This window comes from Gopherus flavomarginatus, chromosome 3 (genome assembly GCF_025201925.1).
Source record: "Gopherus flavomarginatus isolate rGopFla2 chromosome 3, rGopFla2.mat.asm, whole genome shotgun sequence".
NCBI classification, from domain to species: domain Eukaryota; kingdom Metazoa; phylum Chordata; order Testudines; family Testudinidae; genus Gopherus; species Gopherus flavomarginatus.
This window is the reverse complement of record NC_066619.1, coordinates 239693286-239707532: the sequence shown is the minus strand read 5'-3', so window position 1 is coordinate 239707532 and position 14247 is coordinate 239693286. Positions and strand designations below refer to the sequence as shown.

Below are 14247 nucleotides of genomic sequence, written 5' to 3'. Positions count from 1 at the left end.
TAAAACCTAACCCTTGCATTTCCATTTTCAAAGTGCTTTATAAACTTTAACTATTCAAATAAAATTTATTTGTGATAAATCTTCATTTTGTGAGTGAGACTATTGAGGTTGAGGAAGTGGCTTAGCTAAAATATCAGAAGGCGGCAGTGTCAAAACCTGCATTCAAATTTGGATTTTTTTTTTGTTTTAATCCTGTTTAGACACATTATGTTTTCCTCTTCTAAATCACAAGTGGTCTAGGAAAGAGACCTGGAGGAAAGGTTTAATGAGTCCTGATATGAAAGACAGACTGTGTGTGGCAGCTGCAAAGAAAATAAATAAGATGCTTTGATAGGTAACCTGGGGAATTTGGTTTTAAATGAAGGTAATAATGATTCCTCTGTACTATGCCCTTATCAGACCTTATTTGGAAGGTTCTCTACATTGTTAATCACTGATCTTAAAGGATAGTGTCCAAAAATTAGAAAGTGGCCAGAGCAAGGTAACAAGACTAGTTTGAGAATGTGGAGGGAATATTGTGTGAGGAAAGGAACTAAATAAATTGAACTTGGGGAAAAAAAGATGGCAGGAGACCTGTTTGTTGTTTAGGGTTGGGGAAACTGAGGGCGTATGTTTACATGTTCTAATCCTACTATAGATCTTTCATAACCCAAATATTTGTTTGTTCCTGTTTCCGTTGCCACCAGACTGGAATAAGGCATCAGCATGACAGGTCTGTTCCTAGGACCTTAACTCCTGGAGTCATATGATCACATCAGAATCTCATCTTTTGTATGACTCCTCTTTCCTCCCTTTCCCCACCCCACCATCCTCTTGGTCATGGAGAAACACTTGAAAACATGAACAACGTGTTTTGTTTTTGTTTTTGCGTTCTGTTGAATGATTTAGGGCTTTTGGTCTATTTCTGCCACTTCCCAAGCTTTGAATAGGGAAGCTTTTTTTTCTGGAGGCAGCACTTCTATCTGCCAGCAATAGGTGCTATTTCTAATGGGATGGGTTTTCTCTCATTTTCTTACTCTCCCAGGGTCCTTGTTTCCTTTTCTCTCAATTGTCCGTTTCAATCACCTGCTCTGCTTGTGTTTTTTGTTATGTCCCATGTTATCTTTGGCCTCTCTCCCCTTTTCCCTTTTTATTATTGCTCCCTTGGTGTTTGTGTTCACTTGTCAAATAGACTAGTCCTCTCTTCAGTTTGCCTAGAATGTTTTCCCTTGATGCACCGTAGTGTTGTGCTAAAGCATATCAGGAGGCCTAAGGCATCATTTACAATAGAGGAAAATGCTCTGCTTTCAGTATACCGCTTTCTTGCCCGAACATGCGGAAGAGTTTAGTCAAGCTGCATCATATCATAGACCAATACGATCTCGTCTTCGTGGGTTTTTAGAGGCATGAGGGTCCCTTTATGAGCTTTCCATTCATGTCCCACCTCAGATCCAGGCATCATTCCAACAAAATTGAGAGGGAAAAAGAGAGACCTACATGGTACTGGTAACAACCTGCAATGGGAGAACCATTTGGGGTGTACATGGTCATTGCCTAGATTTTTTTGTAGATGCAGAAAATTACGGCGCCAGTCCTGGCAGCCATTGGAAAGGAATGGGTCTCCCTCATCAGAAGTATAGTAAAGAGAAATATTTCTAACCATGTATGCTAGTGTCTGGTATGTATGTGGAATTGTTAGGCAGATCTCTATTCCTTAAACCTGAACACATCTTTCTCCAATTAGTATTGAAAGTGCTGGTAATTCTGTAGTCTAGTTATGCAGCAAGCTGATATCTTTACTAGCCTGTGATCCAGCTGAAGATCTTAAAATGCTCTATAAACATGGATAAAGTAAACCTCAAAACACGCCTGTGACTAATAATATGTATGGCATAGCTCTAATTTACAGCTGGAGAAACTGAAGCAGAGGCCCAAAGATTAACTAGCCCAAGATCACATGGTGTGTCAGTAGCAATGCCAGGAATAGAACCAGGATCTCCTGGCTCCAAGTCCCAGGCTTTAGCCATTATTAGTTCAAGGTTTCTCTCCATTATTAATGGTAGTTGTGCACGTAAATCCTCACACATGGTGAGAATTGTAGCCTTAGTTCTTAAAATTAAAAATTAGAGAGTGCCCAAAAATACCATAAATTTTTAATTTTAAAATTATATTCATATGGATGTTAATGAAATGAGATTAATCTGTCTGCAAGTGACATCATTGTCTTTAAACTGCCCTCTTCTATGGCTATCTCAGAATGGTTAATTTGCATGTAGCTCTATTTGAGGTTGTGACGTAAAGAGCTAGAAAAAAATTCCAGATCTAAATAGCAAACTTAAAAAAAAATTGACCACCACTCCCGTAGGTATTCTGTTAGTTTCCCCTCCGTTTGTGCAGCACAAAGTAAACAGTTTTCCCATCCAAGTAACACTCATTCTCTCTTTACAAAAATGAAATTGTTCAGCTCAGATTAAGGGGATATGATGGATTATTAGACTAACTGCTGAAGAACAGAGTTGAATTCTGACTTGTACATATGTGGGGATAGGATGGGACCAGAAATCCGCTTTGTGACTCATCATGAAAAGCATGTGCAGAATTTGCACAACTCTGCAGAACTGACAGCTGTTATTCAGATTGCATATCTCCAGTTGATGGTTTCCCCTAAGATTATTCTATGTGATTTGGAAGAAGAAATGCCTGTGTTTGGCTTTCCTTGGTGGTTTCCCATCCAATGACTGACTCTAGGTTGTAATATCTGACTTGATTACAGCACTTGGTGGCTGCCAGCAAAAGAAGCTCAGGATTTAGAAAAGCAGGGATGTCGCAGCAGTATTATGGCAATGGTGCTGAACTGTCATTGCATGCAAGGCACCCGCCTACATTAGACCCTGCTCATGTCATTGTTTCCTGCTCAGTTTCATTAGTACTATGAAAGTTTTTTGTTTTGATTAAAATACTGCAAAGTATGTATCTTAAGGATGTGCTTTAAAGGTTTCACAAAGCTGTTCCAAATGGAATTCTATGTTTAAAACTGCAGTCATAGTAGGGTAAAAGCATTTGAGCTGATACTAGCTTTTTTGCTGTTGAGATCCACTACAGCTAACTTATTCTTCTACAGAGTTCAATTTTCAGTAAAACCCATTGCTTTTTAATACTCCTGGATATTCCTTTTGAATATCTCTGCATTCTTGTTGGCTCCAGCCAGCTTGTTTTGCTGCATTTCATTAAATTTGCAATATTGGTATTTTGATTGCCATTGTGCACTAGCAGGAGTAAATTAATATGTAGTTTGAGTTAATTTATATTAGGAATAAATAAAACTGTACTGTAACTGTTTTGGTTTTGGATTCTCCCAGTAGCTTAGTTCAATTCAATCAGATTCTTTTCTAGGTTTGGTTAGGTAAGCTCTGTGGGTTCATATTTTTTTTACTCTCTTACAAACAAATGTTTCTGCCGTGGGGGTAGGTGATATGGTTAGTTGTTGCTGACCACAGATAAAAGCATACATGGGTTGAAATCCTAGTTAGCCAGATAGTAGTCCTGTCTGTCACAAAGAGAAAAGGAATTAGTTTATTTTAGTCACAAATGGACATTTATTAACCAGTTGCTCAATTCTCTTCGTGAAATGTATGACTTGGTTAAGCAGGACTGAGGAGTTGGCTAGCTCATACTATGACTGACTCGTTCACAACTGCAAATTAAACTAAAATATAAAATAGCTTTCCAGCTTCACCCACAACTTTTTAACCCAAGGGTGACTAACTTTAACTACTGCACTGTTTCAACTACTGTTTAACTATATGTACACACAAACATAGTGTAAAACCACTAACTTGCTGAATGAAATTCACCAGCCTTTGAGAACTCTGCTGGGACAGAATCATCATTCAGTGTACAGGTAGGGTGCAGCGATGCAGCATGGCCCAGCTGCAGCGGCTGGTAGAGTCAGCCCCTCTATGCCGCCTCTGGGAGGGGTTTTTTGTCCCTGACTTGGAATAAATACTTGCCCAGTGGCCTCTCTTCCTGTGCATCTACAGTGACTCCTTCCTGTGCTGACCTAGTCAGGGCCTACTTTTGAGGCCATCCTGTATGACAATTTTGCCCACCCACACTTGACTAAGCCCTACTTTGAGCAGGGGGTTGGACTAGATGATCTCCTGAGGTCCCTTCCAACACTAATAATCTATGATCTATGATCAAAGTTGAGCGTTAAGTGGTGCAGAGAGCATTGCCTAGATGGTACCAACTGCAAGATAAATGAAAACCATGTCTGTCTTGAGAGTTAGTTATATATTTTCACATGCAGGTCAAAATACACTGTATAGAATACTTCTTTAGATACAGTGGAATATATTGGCTTATTTTAAGATTGCTTCTGTTTCATACATAGTGACAATATGGAATGGCTTATGAAAAAATATGTTTGTCATATGTATGAAATATGGCATAATATACAACATAAAGGGAGGGACATTAGTTGTATTAATGATTCAAGAATTTCTAATACAAGATGCAATATCCATGTGAACCAAATACAGTAACATAATAATGAACTACCTTAAATAATTTAGCGTCATACAAAGTGTCCTTTATACAGGGTTTCTTTCCAGTGAACTCGACTAGTAGTATGTATATATTTTTTCTAAAACACTTTTCAGTTTTCAGTATTATTTAGCTTGATGTAGCAGATTATTCATTGTTCAGCATCTGAAGAGAATTAATTCTCACACGCATGAATAGATGGCATCAGCCAAACACCATTACAAGTTAGTTTCTCTGCACCACATAGTTCTTTTCTCCATTTTTAAAGAGTTGCAATAAATGCTGTAGTGTCCTTGTCAATACCATTGCTCAGAATGAATTGGTGACAGAGAAGATTTCTTCAATCTGTTTCTTTCTTGAATGCAAATATTATAGGTGGAACTGGCAATGACTCTTATAGTTATGGTTGTCTAACACTTTCCGTAATAAGACCCTGTTTTCAGCTGTTTAAAACTTTGCCAAAGTTTAACCGTTCACATTGAAATTTTCCATGCTGGGTGCCTGCTTCAGGCTGAAATTATTTTGCCAAGCTTCAGTTAAAGCGCTTCAGCAGTTTCCAAGAGTGAGGCTAGGGGAAAAATATATTCTTTTAACATTAGCAAAACAATTTTAATGAGAGTTTCACTGTGAACCTCGTGTTTGGAGCACTCGGGTCAGAGGTGGCCTATTGCTTTCCCCATGAAAATCCATCCAAATTTGCCAGATTATAAACTGCTGAAAATCACTGTGTTCATATGCTCATAGAGACTGGCAGCAAAATTCTCCAAATACTTTCTCCACTGAGCATGCTCCACTCCCACAGAGTTGACTGAGCATGCTCTAGCATTGGGCTGAAAATGGGCTTTTTCTTCAATTGCTCTTTCTTGCTGCTATGATGCTAGGAGCCAGAACTAAGAGCAAAGGAGACTTTCCTTTGCTCCTAGTGCCTCCGGCACACAGGCAGGGTGGAGGAGGAGGAGGAGAGTTTCCTGCCTCAAATGCAAAGGGTTTGGGGACAGGCTTGGGGAAAGTGATACATGAAGAGTGAACAGACACATGCTGGAGACAGGAGCACTGGGGGAACAGGTTAGACTGAGGGAAGTGCAGACTGAGGCACAGTGGCAAAAGTGTGTAAAGGATAGAGCAGTCTTCCCTGCACAACCTGAAATAGACCCATGATTCCTGAGTCCCAGCATTACTCAGCTGTCTGCAAATATCTGTGAAACCCACCGGCAAAATGTATCCTCATCCTTCTCTGAGTGGTTGGTCCACATAGAAGATAACAGTCCACTACTGCCAGATATTCCATTAGCTCAAGTGGGAGAGGCCTCTGTGATGGATCTAAAACTTTCACTCTGCTGACGCAGGGGTCAATGGCCGTGGACTCATAGGGATCCTCTGGGATCTGCCAACTAGGCACAGCTTTTGTGAGGGAGGAGGAATGCAAACCCTGTCCCATAAGAGCACAATGTAGAGGGATCATCGAGAGGGAATCTCATGAGGTTTCCTCTTGTGGATTTTGATTGGGAATAGGGAAGAATCTAGGTCCATAATAGACAACTAATCTTGTAAAGTACATTTTTAAAAAGAGCATCTTATCTTTTTGTTCTACTGAATGTCTCTATTTATTGTTTATTACATACTAGAAATATTGCACAGATGTATAATCAATATATTACTGTTTTTCTTTCCTCATGTAATGGGGAAATTAAATATATTTATATTTAAAGTAGAAGCATGTTAAATATTGTAGCTGTGTTGCTGTCGTTCTTTTGAGGGTTTGGGTTTGCTCCTGCAATGAGATTTGCCCTAGTTTAGGAAGTTGTCTTTTGCAGTAATTAGGATTAATGGCTTGATATGGTCTTATCATATTTGTCAATCCTCTCTTAATGTGACAAGTGCTTCATGCCTTTTGATGATAACCATAGGAAGTTCCATTTAGACAAATACAGTATTCGTGCAGCATTAGGATAAGGGAAATACTTCATTTGTTTTGCCAATGTTTATACCCAGAGAGTTTTGCAGATTCATTAATAAATTCATCAGATGAGCTACAAGTTATTCCATAGAGTTGAATGTATGTTCCACTCCAACTAACTCAGCTCTAGATATTTTCCATTTTTTGTTTTTTTACAAATTGCTCCAAAGCAATCCAAGTAGTGGGTGATAGTGAGCATTTATAAGATATGTAATTAGCAGAGGAAATTAAGTCTAAGTACTGTAACTCAAAAATAGTCCATGCTGGTCATAAACTCACTCTTCAGCATTACAAAGAGGAAGCCAGTACTACAAAATAGAAATGACTGAAACTGTATTTTTGTTCTAGCCATTTTATTTCAATGAAATTGTTCTCTGCAGGCCTCCTTCACTGAAGACATTAAACCAGCCAACCAAAAAGATGAAACGGATTCTGGAAGGCCAGAAATGATGAATTCAGGGTTTGCTTCACCAGGTTTGTTGCTGCAAAACTGCTTTAGCCTGGTGATATTCCCCTACAAATCCATTGTGTTGTGGATTTTTTTCTTCCTCCCTGCCAAATGCTCAAGAAGAGTGCATTCACAGTGACATCTAGAGGTTTCATGAGAAAATGCTGAGCTAGTATTTGTCCTGAAATGGTATTACATTGTTTTAAAATCTATCTGATGACTATTATGTCCATTTTGTAACTTACTTGTCTTTATATGAATAACTCTAGCTTAAAGTGCAGCATGCCCAGAATGTACTAAAAGTAGAAACTAGTGATAATGCAATAATGGTTTCGGTTCAAGAAACAGTATTTTTTTCAATACATAGAGTTTAAGGCCAGAAGAGATACTATATCATCTAGTCTGACCTTCTGTATATCACAAACCACCAACACCACTTGCACACTAAACCCAGCAACTGAACTGAGACCAAAGTATTACACTCTACAGCAGGACCGGCGCCAGAGTTTCTTGCGCCCTAGGCGCACGGCCATTTCGCTGCCCCCCACGCTGATCCCGCGGCTCCGGTAGAGCTGCCGCAGGCATTCCTGCGAAGGGTCTGTTGGTCTGTGGCTCCGGTGGAGCTGCCGCAGGCATTCCTATGGGAGGTCCACCGGAGCCGCGGGAGCAGCCGACCATCCGCAGGCATGACTGCGACAGCTCCACTGGAGCCGCGGACCAACAGACCCTGGCAGGCACGACTGCGGCAGGTCAACCAGAGCCGCCTGCCTCCCCCCTCCCCCCGGCAAAATGCCACCCCCTCAATAATCCTGGCGCCCTAGGCGATTGCCTAGGCTGCCTAAATGATAGCGCCGGCCCTGCCCCACAGGAGGTTAGGCTATACATTGAAGGAAGAGGGGGAAATTCAAGCCAATCTTTCTAAGGGTTCATAAATATTTATGTATGGCATCAGTAACATTGCACTCACCCTTGAAGTTAAGGCTTTTCATATGGTTCATGGTCAGACCGTTGTAAAATTGAGTTTCTCAACTAGTTGTAAAATTATGATGCTACTTTTCCCTGGCAGCAATGTTGCTAAAAAACAATTTGCATTCCAACATATCTTTTGTTTACTGTTTATTCATAATAAGATCATGTTAACTTATTATTCAATTTCTAAAACGTGCCGATCACAGTTTATCTTGGTGCAGGTACACACAAACAATATGAGGTAGATATTTCAGTAAATGACATATTTGCCTGTAGTAAGAATATAAATATACCCCTCCCATCCTTCAGGTAAAAGCATGATTAACCATTGGAGCTTTTCACCACATCCTGAAGGTTAACCAATTTGAGCTCCATCATCTCAGTGAAAGAAGCACATTCTGCCCTCCATTGAAAACCTTCGGTCTCCAACTCCTAGCTGTTCAAATAAAGGGACTATTAACGAGGACTCATAAGCTGATCTCAGCTGCTTTGGTGGTCCACAGGGAGGGGAAAAAGAGAGCCTAGGCTTTCAGGTAGATAAATCCCAGTCAAGGTTAATATCAACATCTTGAATTGCACGTGGCAGCCAATGTAGCACCTGCAGTGCATTAGTATAACGTACCAGTGATTGAACAGTTGAAAGGCCAAATTCTGCACCAATTGAAGTTTCCAAGTTGACTCCGGTGGTAGCCCAGTGAAGTTCATTTTATTAATGACCTAATCGGGAGGTTACAAAGGCTGAAGGTAACTGCGCCAAGATCCATATCTGAGAGAAATGGTCATACCAAGTGTAGGTGAAAAGAGTACTTTTGCTCCTCCCTTAAATCCCTTTGGACTTCAGGAGTAACTTGGGATCCAAAAGTATCCCCTAAACTGTGTACAGTAGAACCTCAGAGTTACAAACAAATCAGCCAACCGCACATCTCATTTGGAACTGGAAGTATGCAATCAGCCAGCAGCAGAGACCCAAAAAAGGGGAAATACAGGTCAGTACTGTGTTAAACATAAACTACTGGAAAAAAAAAGGGAGGAAGTTTAAAAAAAAAAAAGATTTGACTAGGTAAGGAAACTGTTTTGTGTTTGTTTCATTTAAATTAAGATGGTTAAAAGCACCATTTTTCTTCCGCATAGTAAAGTTTCAAAGCTATATTAAGCCAATGTTCAGCTGTAAACTTGTGAAAGAACAACCATAATGTTTTGTTCAGAGTTACAAACATTTCAGAGTTATGAACAACCTCCAGTCCCAAAGTGTTCGCAACTGTGTGGTTCTACTGTACCTTTCTGAAGGATGTACAGCCTCCCCCTGCCTGTCTGTATAGATCCTTTCCCCAAACAGCCAGCATCACCTCTGTTTTGTGTGAACTGAGCCTCAGTCATCCATCTCTCTGTCTCAGCAGACCCTGGGAAAGCAAAGACAGTGCACTTTCTTGTTTTAGTGAAAAAAGCAGGTAAATCTGGAAGTGCCATCTACTATTGATAATGAGACAGTTTGAGCTATAATATCCTCATTTGAGTACAGACCTAATGTCTGTTTCTTTGAGAGAATAAGTTCTGCTTATTCTGAGGGATGTTTTCAGCACAGATCATCAGGTTTCCAATCCCATTCCACAGTCACTCTGATTTTATTTTATCTCTCTTTCCCCTCCCTCTCTCCCCCCAAAAAAAGCATTCTTGAAATTTGCAATTCTTACATAGCTGAGATTTTTCTAATTTTTTTAATGTCATGCTGAAAAAAATATTTTGATTTTTGTGTTGTGTGGATTAGCTGCAGAACAGAAACAATTCAAGACAACTGTTACTTGTGCCCGCCCTGCTGTGCCCAGCATGGAGTTCCCTCCTAGCACCCATTCTGAAGAAGCAGCTTCAAAAGATAAAGATCTGAAGAAACCCGAGACAGAACAACAGAAGGAAGCAGAGATCCTAGTTACAGAGAAGGTAGTGTGATACAGAAGAGCATGGGAGAGGGAGAGAAAAGGACCTGCCATGCAAATGCTTTCAGTGTTAATGAGCTAGGTTTTCCTTTACCTTATATAATACTAAACTAGGAATTTAATCAAAGCAGCCTGTTAGTGAACAATCTTGAATCATTGTTTTACTTACAAAATTTTCCTCTTTCTTCCACATGGAAGAACTGAACTTTGGTATTCCTATATGCACTGAACCAAAGGTCCAAGCTTGCGAATTCTGCAAACACGGTGTTTTCTGTTGGTATTTTCTGTTGCAAGCAGCCCAGTTAAAGTTAATGGGGCTAATTATGATTTTGAACAGTGCACCCTATAGTAAGTGTTTGCAGACTCATGGCTCAGTTCAGTTACAGCTCCCTGATTCTGCACCACCTGCTCCGAGCACTAAAGTGGCTGAAGCAGACCAGAGAATCAGACCTGAAGATCTTGTGTTTCTGTGTGTAGGGAAAGCAGAATATCTGAAGAATGTAGAAGAGAGAAGTTTGCCCTTAAAGTTTTCTTGAAATGTTCAGTGAGTGCATGTGATTGAGACAGTGATTGTGTCTGACAGGACTCTGCTGTGAGGAAATGTATATTGCTGCATATCTTTGGACTGGTAGCAGCCTTGGTATTTAGGGAAGTGCTAATATCACATGGGGGGCAGTAACAATAAAAAAAAATCCAGAATTTAAATATTACAAAATTACACCAAAGTGATGTAAGTAAAAGTTTAGCATCATAATCTTGATTCAGAAAATATGTGAAAAAAACTTCATATAGAGGAATTAGGACCTCGTTAATTCTGTGTGGTAGCATTTTATTCAGTCAGACATGGTGCTTTCTGGATGTTAACGCCTGTTCTTAAATAAATTGTGTAGGTAGTGAAGTCAAAGGCTCCAGAACAAGAAGGGAGTATATTATTTCCATTTTTGAAGAAAGTACCTGAGACCAGCCAAGTTATTCTGCAGAACTCTGATCAACAAGGTAAACAAAAAGAAAACAGGAGTATTCTGTAGCTTTGTAGAATTTAACTGGGTTATATTTAAACATCTGTTAGAAGGGTCAAAAGAAAAATAGCTGTCCTTTGACCTACAGTTCAAGTAATTGATGTCCATTCAGGGTGCGCTATGCGCCTGTGCTCCATGTGTATGAGACTGGAATATTTTTCACTGGCAGTGTTAATTGGTCCCAGCCCCGTGCCTTTCTCCTCCTCATGCTCTCAACTGAAGGCATAAGGGGCAGTTTAGACTAGCTGCTTTTCCAGTTTTTTTCTGCTGCCCGTGGTCTGAGACTGCATTTCGTCAGCATCCGCAGCTTTAGCTAGCATTTGTTTTTTTTACTAATTGTAGATAATAGTTTTACCTATCTTAGTTCATTCAATAGCAGGTGTAGTTTTAGTAGAGCCAGGGGCCCCCTGATGCCCTCTTGAGGTGGCTACCATGCCCAAGCCCTGCCCAGGATTCAAAATCTCTGTGGTCTGTCCATGGGCCTTCCCAGCCAGTGATGATTATGATATTTGTATATATTGCCTCAGTGAAGCTCCTATCCCCTCCAAGAGCAATGTGTGCTGGTCATTCCCTTGAACAACCCATCAATCCCATGCATTCAGGCTTAGAAATTCCTGATGGATTGTTCAATGAAACCCCAATATGACCTGGCTTTTCTGACCCCCCACTGTACATTGAGCAGAGGCACCAAAAAATTTCTCTTGAACATGGTTGCCCTGGGCTCCGGGACTGCTGGGAGCAGAGCTGAGGGCTCTAACAAACCAGGCAGAACTGAAGAGGGTGAGCAAACACTCTCACAAGAAACATGAGAAATCCCCTTCTAAATGCTCATTCGGGAAGACCTCCTCTCCAGCATCCTCAATGTCAGGTGAGACTCCATGCCCCAGCACTGGTGTATTAGAGAGCACAGTATCAGTTCTGTGACACCATCAGCCAGCCAAGTCACAGTAAGACCACCAAGACTAATGGCACTGCCCATTGACACAGGGCCTTGTACTACTCTGATGAATCTATGATCAGTGGGAGAGTTTCATCAGCCTTATCAAGACAAGAGAAGTCAGCCCTGATAGAGGCTCAAAAATCTTATGGGCACCTTCCCACTCCCACAGAAGAGACTATGTGGCCCAGGGACAGTGGCACCCTTCTCTGTGGGAACCACCGTTTTACCCCTATGATCCCTCACATTGGACTTGGGGTCCTTTGGATCTATGTATGATCCATCTGGAATACAGATGGACAGAATGGGAGTTGAGACAGGCATCCCCTTATGGAAAAGAACCTCAGTCCACTCAAGAGCACTCTGAGGAGGAGGATCAACCAGGTGGAGCCAGTTGTCCCTGCTGGATTATTATTGTCCTCACCAGATGAGGTGGTCACATCACCACTGGGTGACTATAGACAATTCCAAGATCCCCTCCTGAGGAGAATTGCAGATATGCTCTAGATGCCCCCTGGAGGAAGTACACGAAATTCCTCACAAGTTATTGGATATCCTCCACAGTGCACGTCCACAGTGCACGTCCTGCCAATCAATAAGACCATCTTATTACCTGCCAAGATAGTCTGTGATTCTCCAGACACGTGGCACTCCTACTCCAAAAAGATGGAGAAGAAATATTTTTGTACTAAATGAGTGGTGGACTCAGAAGATACTTCCCGCTAGATGGCAACATCTTTGGTTATAAGATGGGGTTCCCAGTTCCAGTCCTCCCAGAACTCCCACAGAAGTTCAATCCACCATGAACGATTTGCCTTTTAAGGGAAATAACCTATTCAGTGAGAAAACAGATGAATCATTATATTCCCTCAAGGACTAATCCTCTCAGCATGCACCATCCAGGAGTGCAGAATACTCTGTTAGAAAGCCTCAGCAGACATTTTTCCACAGAGCACAAGTGGGAGCCACGTGACTTGGTGATATGGTGTCTCTTTCAACAGTGGAGATTCTCATTGCATCTCAAGAGACCAAGAAATGCCCAGGCTTCTGCTCCTGAGCAGCCAGGAGCCACAATGCCAGAGGGGATGCATTTGTGTTACGTTGGTCAGAACTGCTGATGTACGTATTCCTGCCCATCCCTCTCTTACCTGGAATCCTGAGGGAGATCAAATGAGACAAAATGTCGATGATCCTACTTGCTCCTGGGTGGCTGAGGCAGTTCTAATTCACCAGTGTTCTCTAGGTGGCCTCTCACCGTGCATCTGTATCCAATTCTTCTTGGATCTATTGAGCTGTGGGCAAGGGCAAGATCCTTCTTCCCTCATATCTCCATTTAACAGGCTGGTATTTGGGTAAATGACAAATTTAGGGCAGTTGTGCTTGAAAGCTGTTCAATCTATCCTTGGCAATAGCAGAAAAGACACCACAAATGGAAAAGATATACAACAAAATGGAGAAGATCCTCGATATAGTGCCAGCATCATTGGATACCCCTGGGGTTCCAAGGTCATGGCTATTCTGGACTACTTCCTTCTTCTAAAAACGTCATAGCTGCCTCTCAGCTCCTTGCAAGTGCACCTGGCAATAGTTAGCACCTTTCATCTTCTGGTGGACAACATTCAGTCTTTGCCCATACTGCTACAGTAAGGTTTCTGAAGGGGAATTGTCAGAATCTTTCCTCCAGTACTGAAGCCTACCCCAATGAGACCTCCAGTCTAGTTCTGTCAGCATTAACGAATTCTCCATTTGAACCTTTAGCCTCATGTTCCTTGCTCATCTGTCTATGAAGGTTGTGTTTCTAGTTGCAGTCATCTCAGCCAGAAGAGTAGGTAAGCTTGGTGGATCCTCTCTCTCTATGGTCTTCTACTAGGGTAAGATTTTCCTCCAGGTTACATCCTAACTTCATTCCAGAAGTCTTGGAATTCCATCTGAAGTGAGTCATCCACCTACCTGTCTTCAATCCAAAGTACCATGCTGCCAGAGAAGCTACACTCTGGATGTCAATCCAGCCTTGAAATTCTACCTGCAGAGGACAAAATCCTTCAGGGAATCTCATTAACTCTCTCTCTCTTTTTACTCCGTGTATGAGAGAGGAAGCAAAGATGGATTTCAGGATGCATCCTGCTTTGCTATGACTTGACAGTGACCCCTCACAAGGTGTGAGAGCCCACTCAATCAGAGCCCAGGCACCATCAGTAGCTTCACTTCATGATGTTCCCTTTCTGGAAACCTGTAAAATGGCAACATGGGGTTCTGTTCATACCTTTGTGAAACATTATGCGCCAGCCCAAGCGTCTCCTGTAGACACATCTTTCAGCAGAGTGGTCTTCCAATCTGTGGTACAACAGGGTTCCTCACATCTGCTTTCTCAACAAACACTGCTTGTGAATCACCTTGAGTGCAGGTCACACTGGGACCATCACTTGAAGAAAGTCCAGTTACTTGCTTGGTGCAGTAACTGG

At 41.5% G+C, this 14247-nt stretch overlaps 1 protein-coding gene across 11 annotated transcripts in view; it reads left to right on the top strand.

The window, feature by feature from the left end:
* Positions 1–14247, top strand: part of LIMCH1 (LIM and calponin homology domains 1) — a 314760-nt gene that overhangs the window by 249306 nt on the left and 51207 nt on the right. For all 11 annotated transcript variants that reach the window (XM_050947393.1, XM_050947395.1, XM_050947394.1 and 8 more), the window contains 3 exons: positions 6862–6955; positions 9664–9833; positions 10720–10825. In XM_050947393.1, the coding sequence (XP_050803350.1) occupies positions 6862–6955; positions 9664–9833; positions 10720–10825 (370 nt within the window). The remainder of the gene's footprint in view (positions 1–6861; positions 6956–9663; positions 9834–10719; positions 10826–14247) is intronic.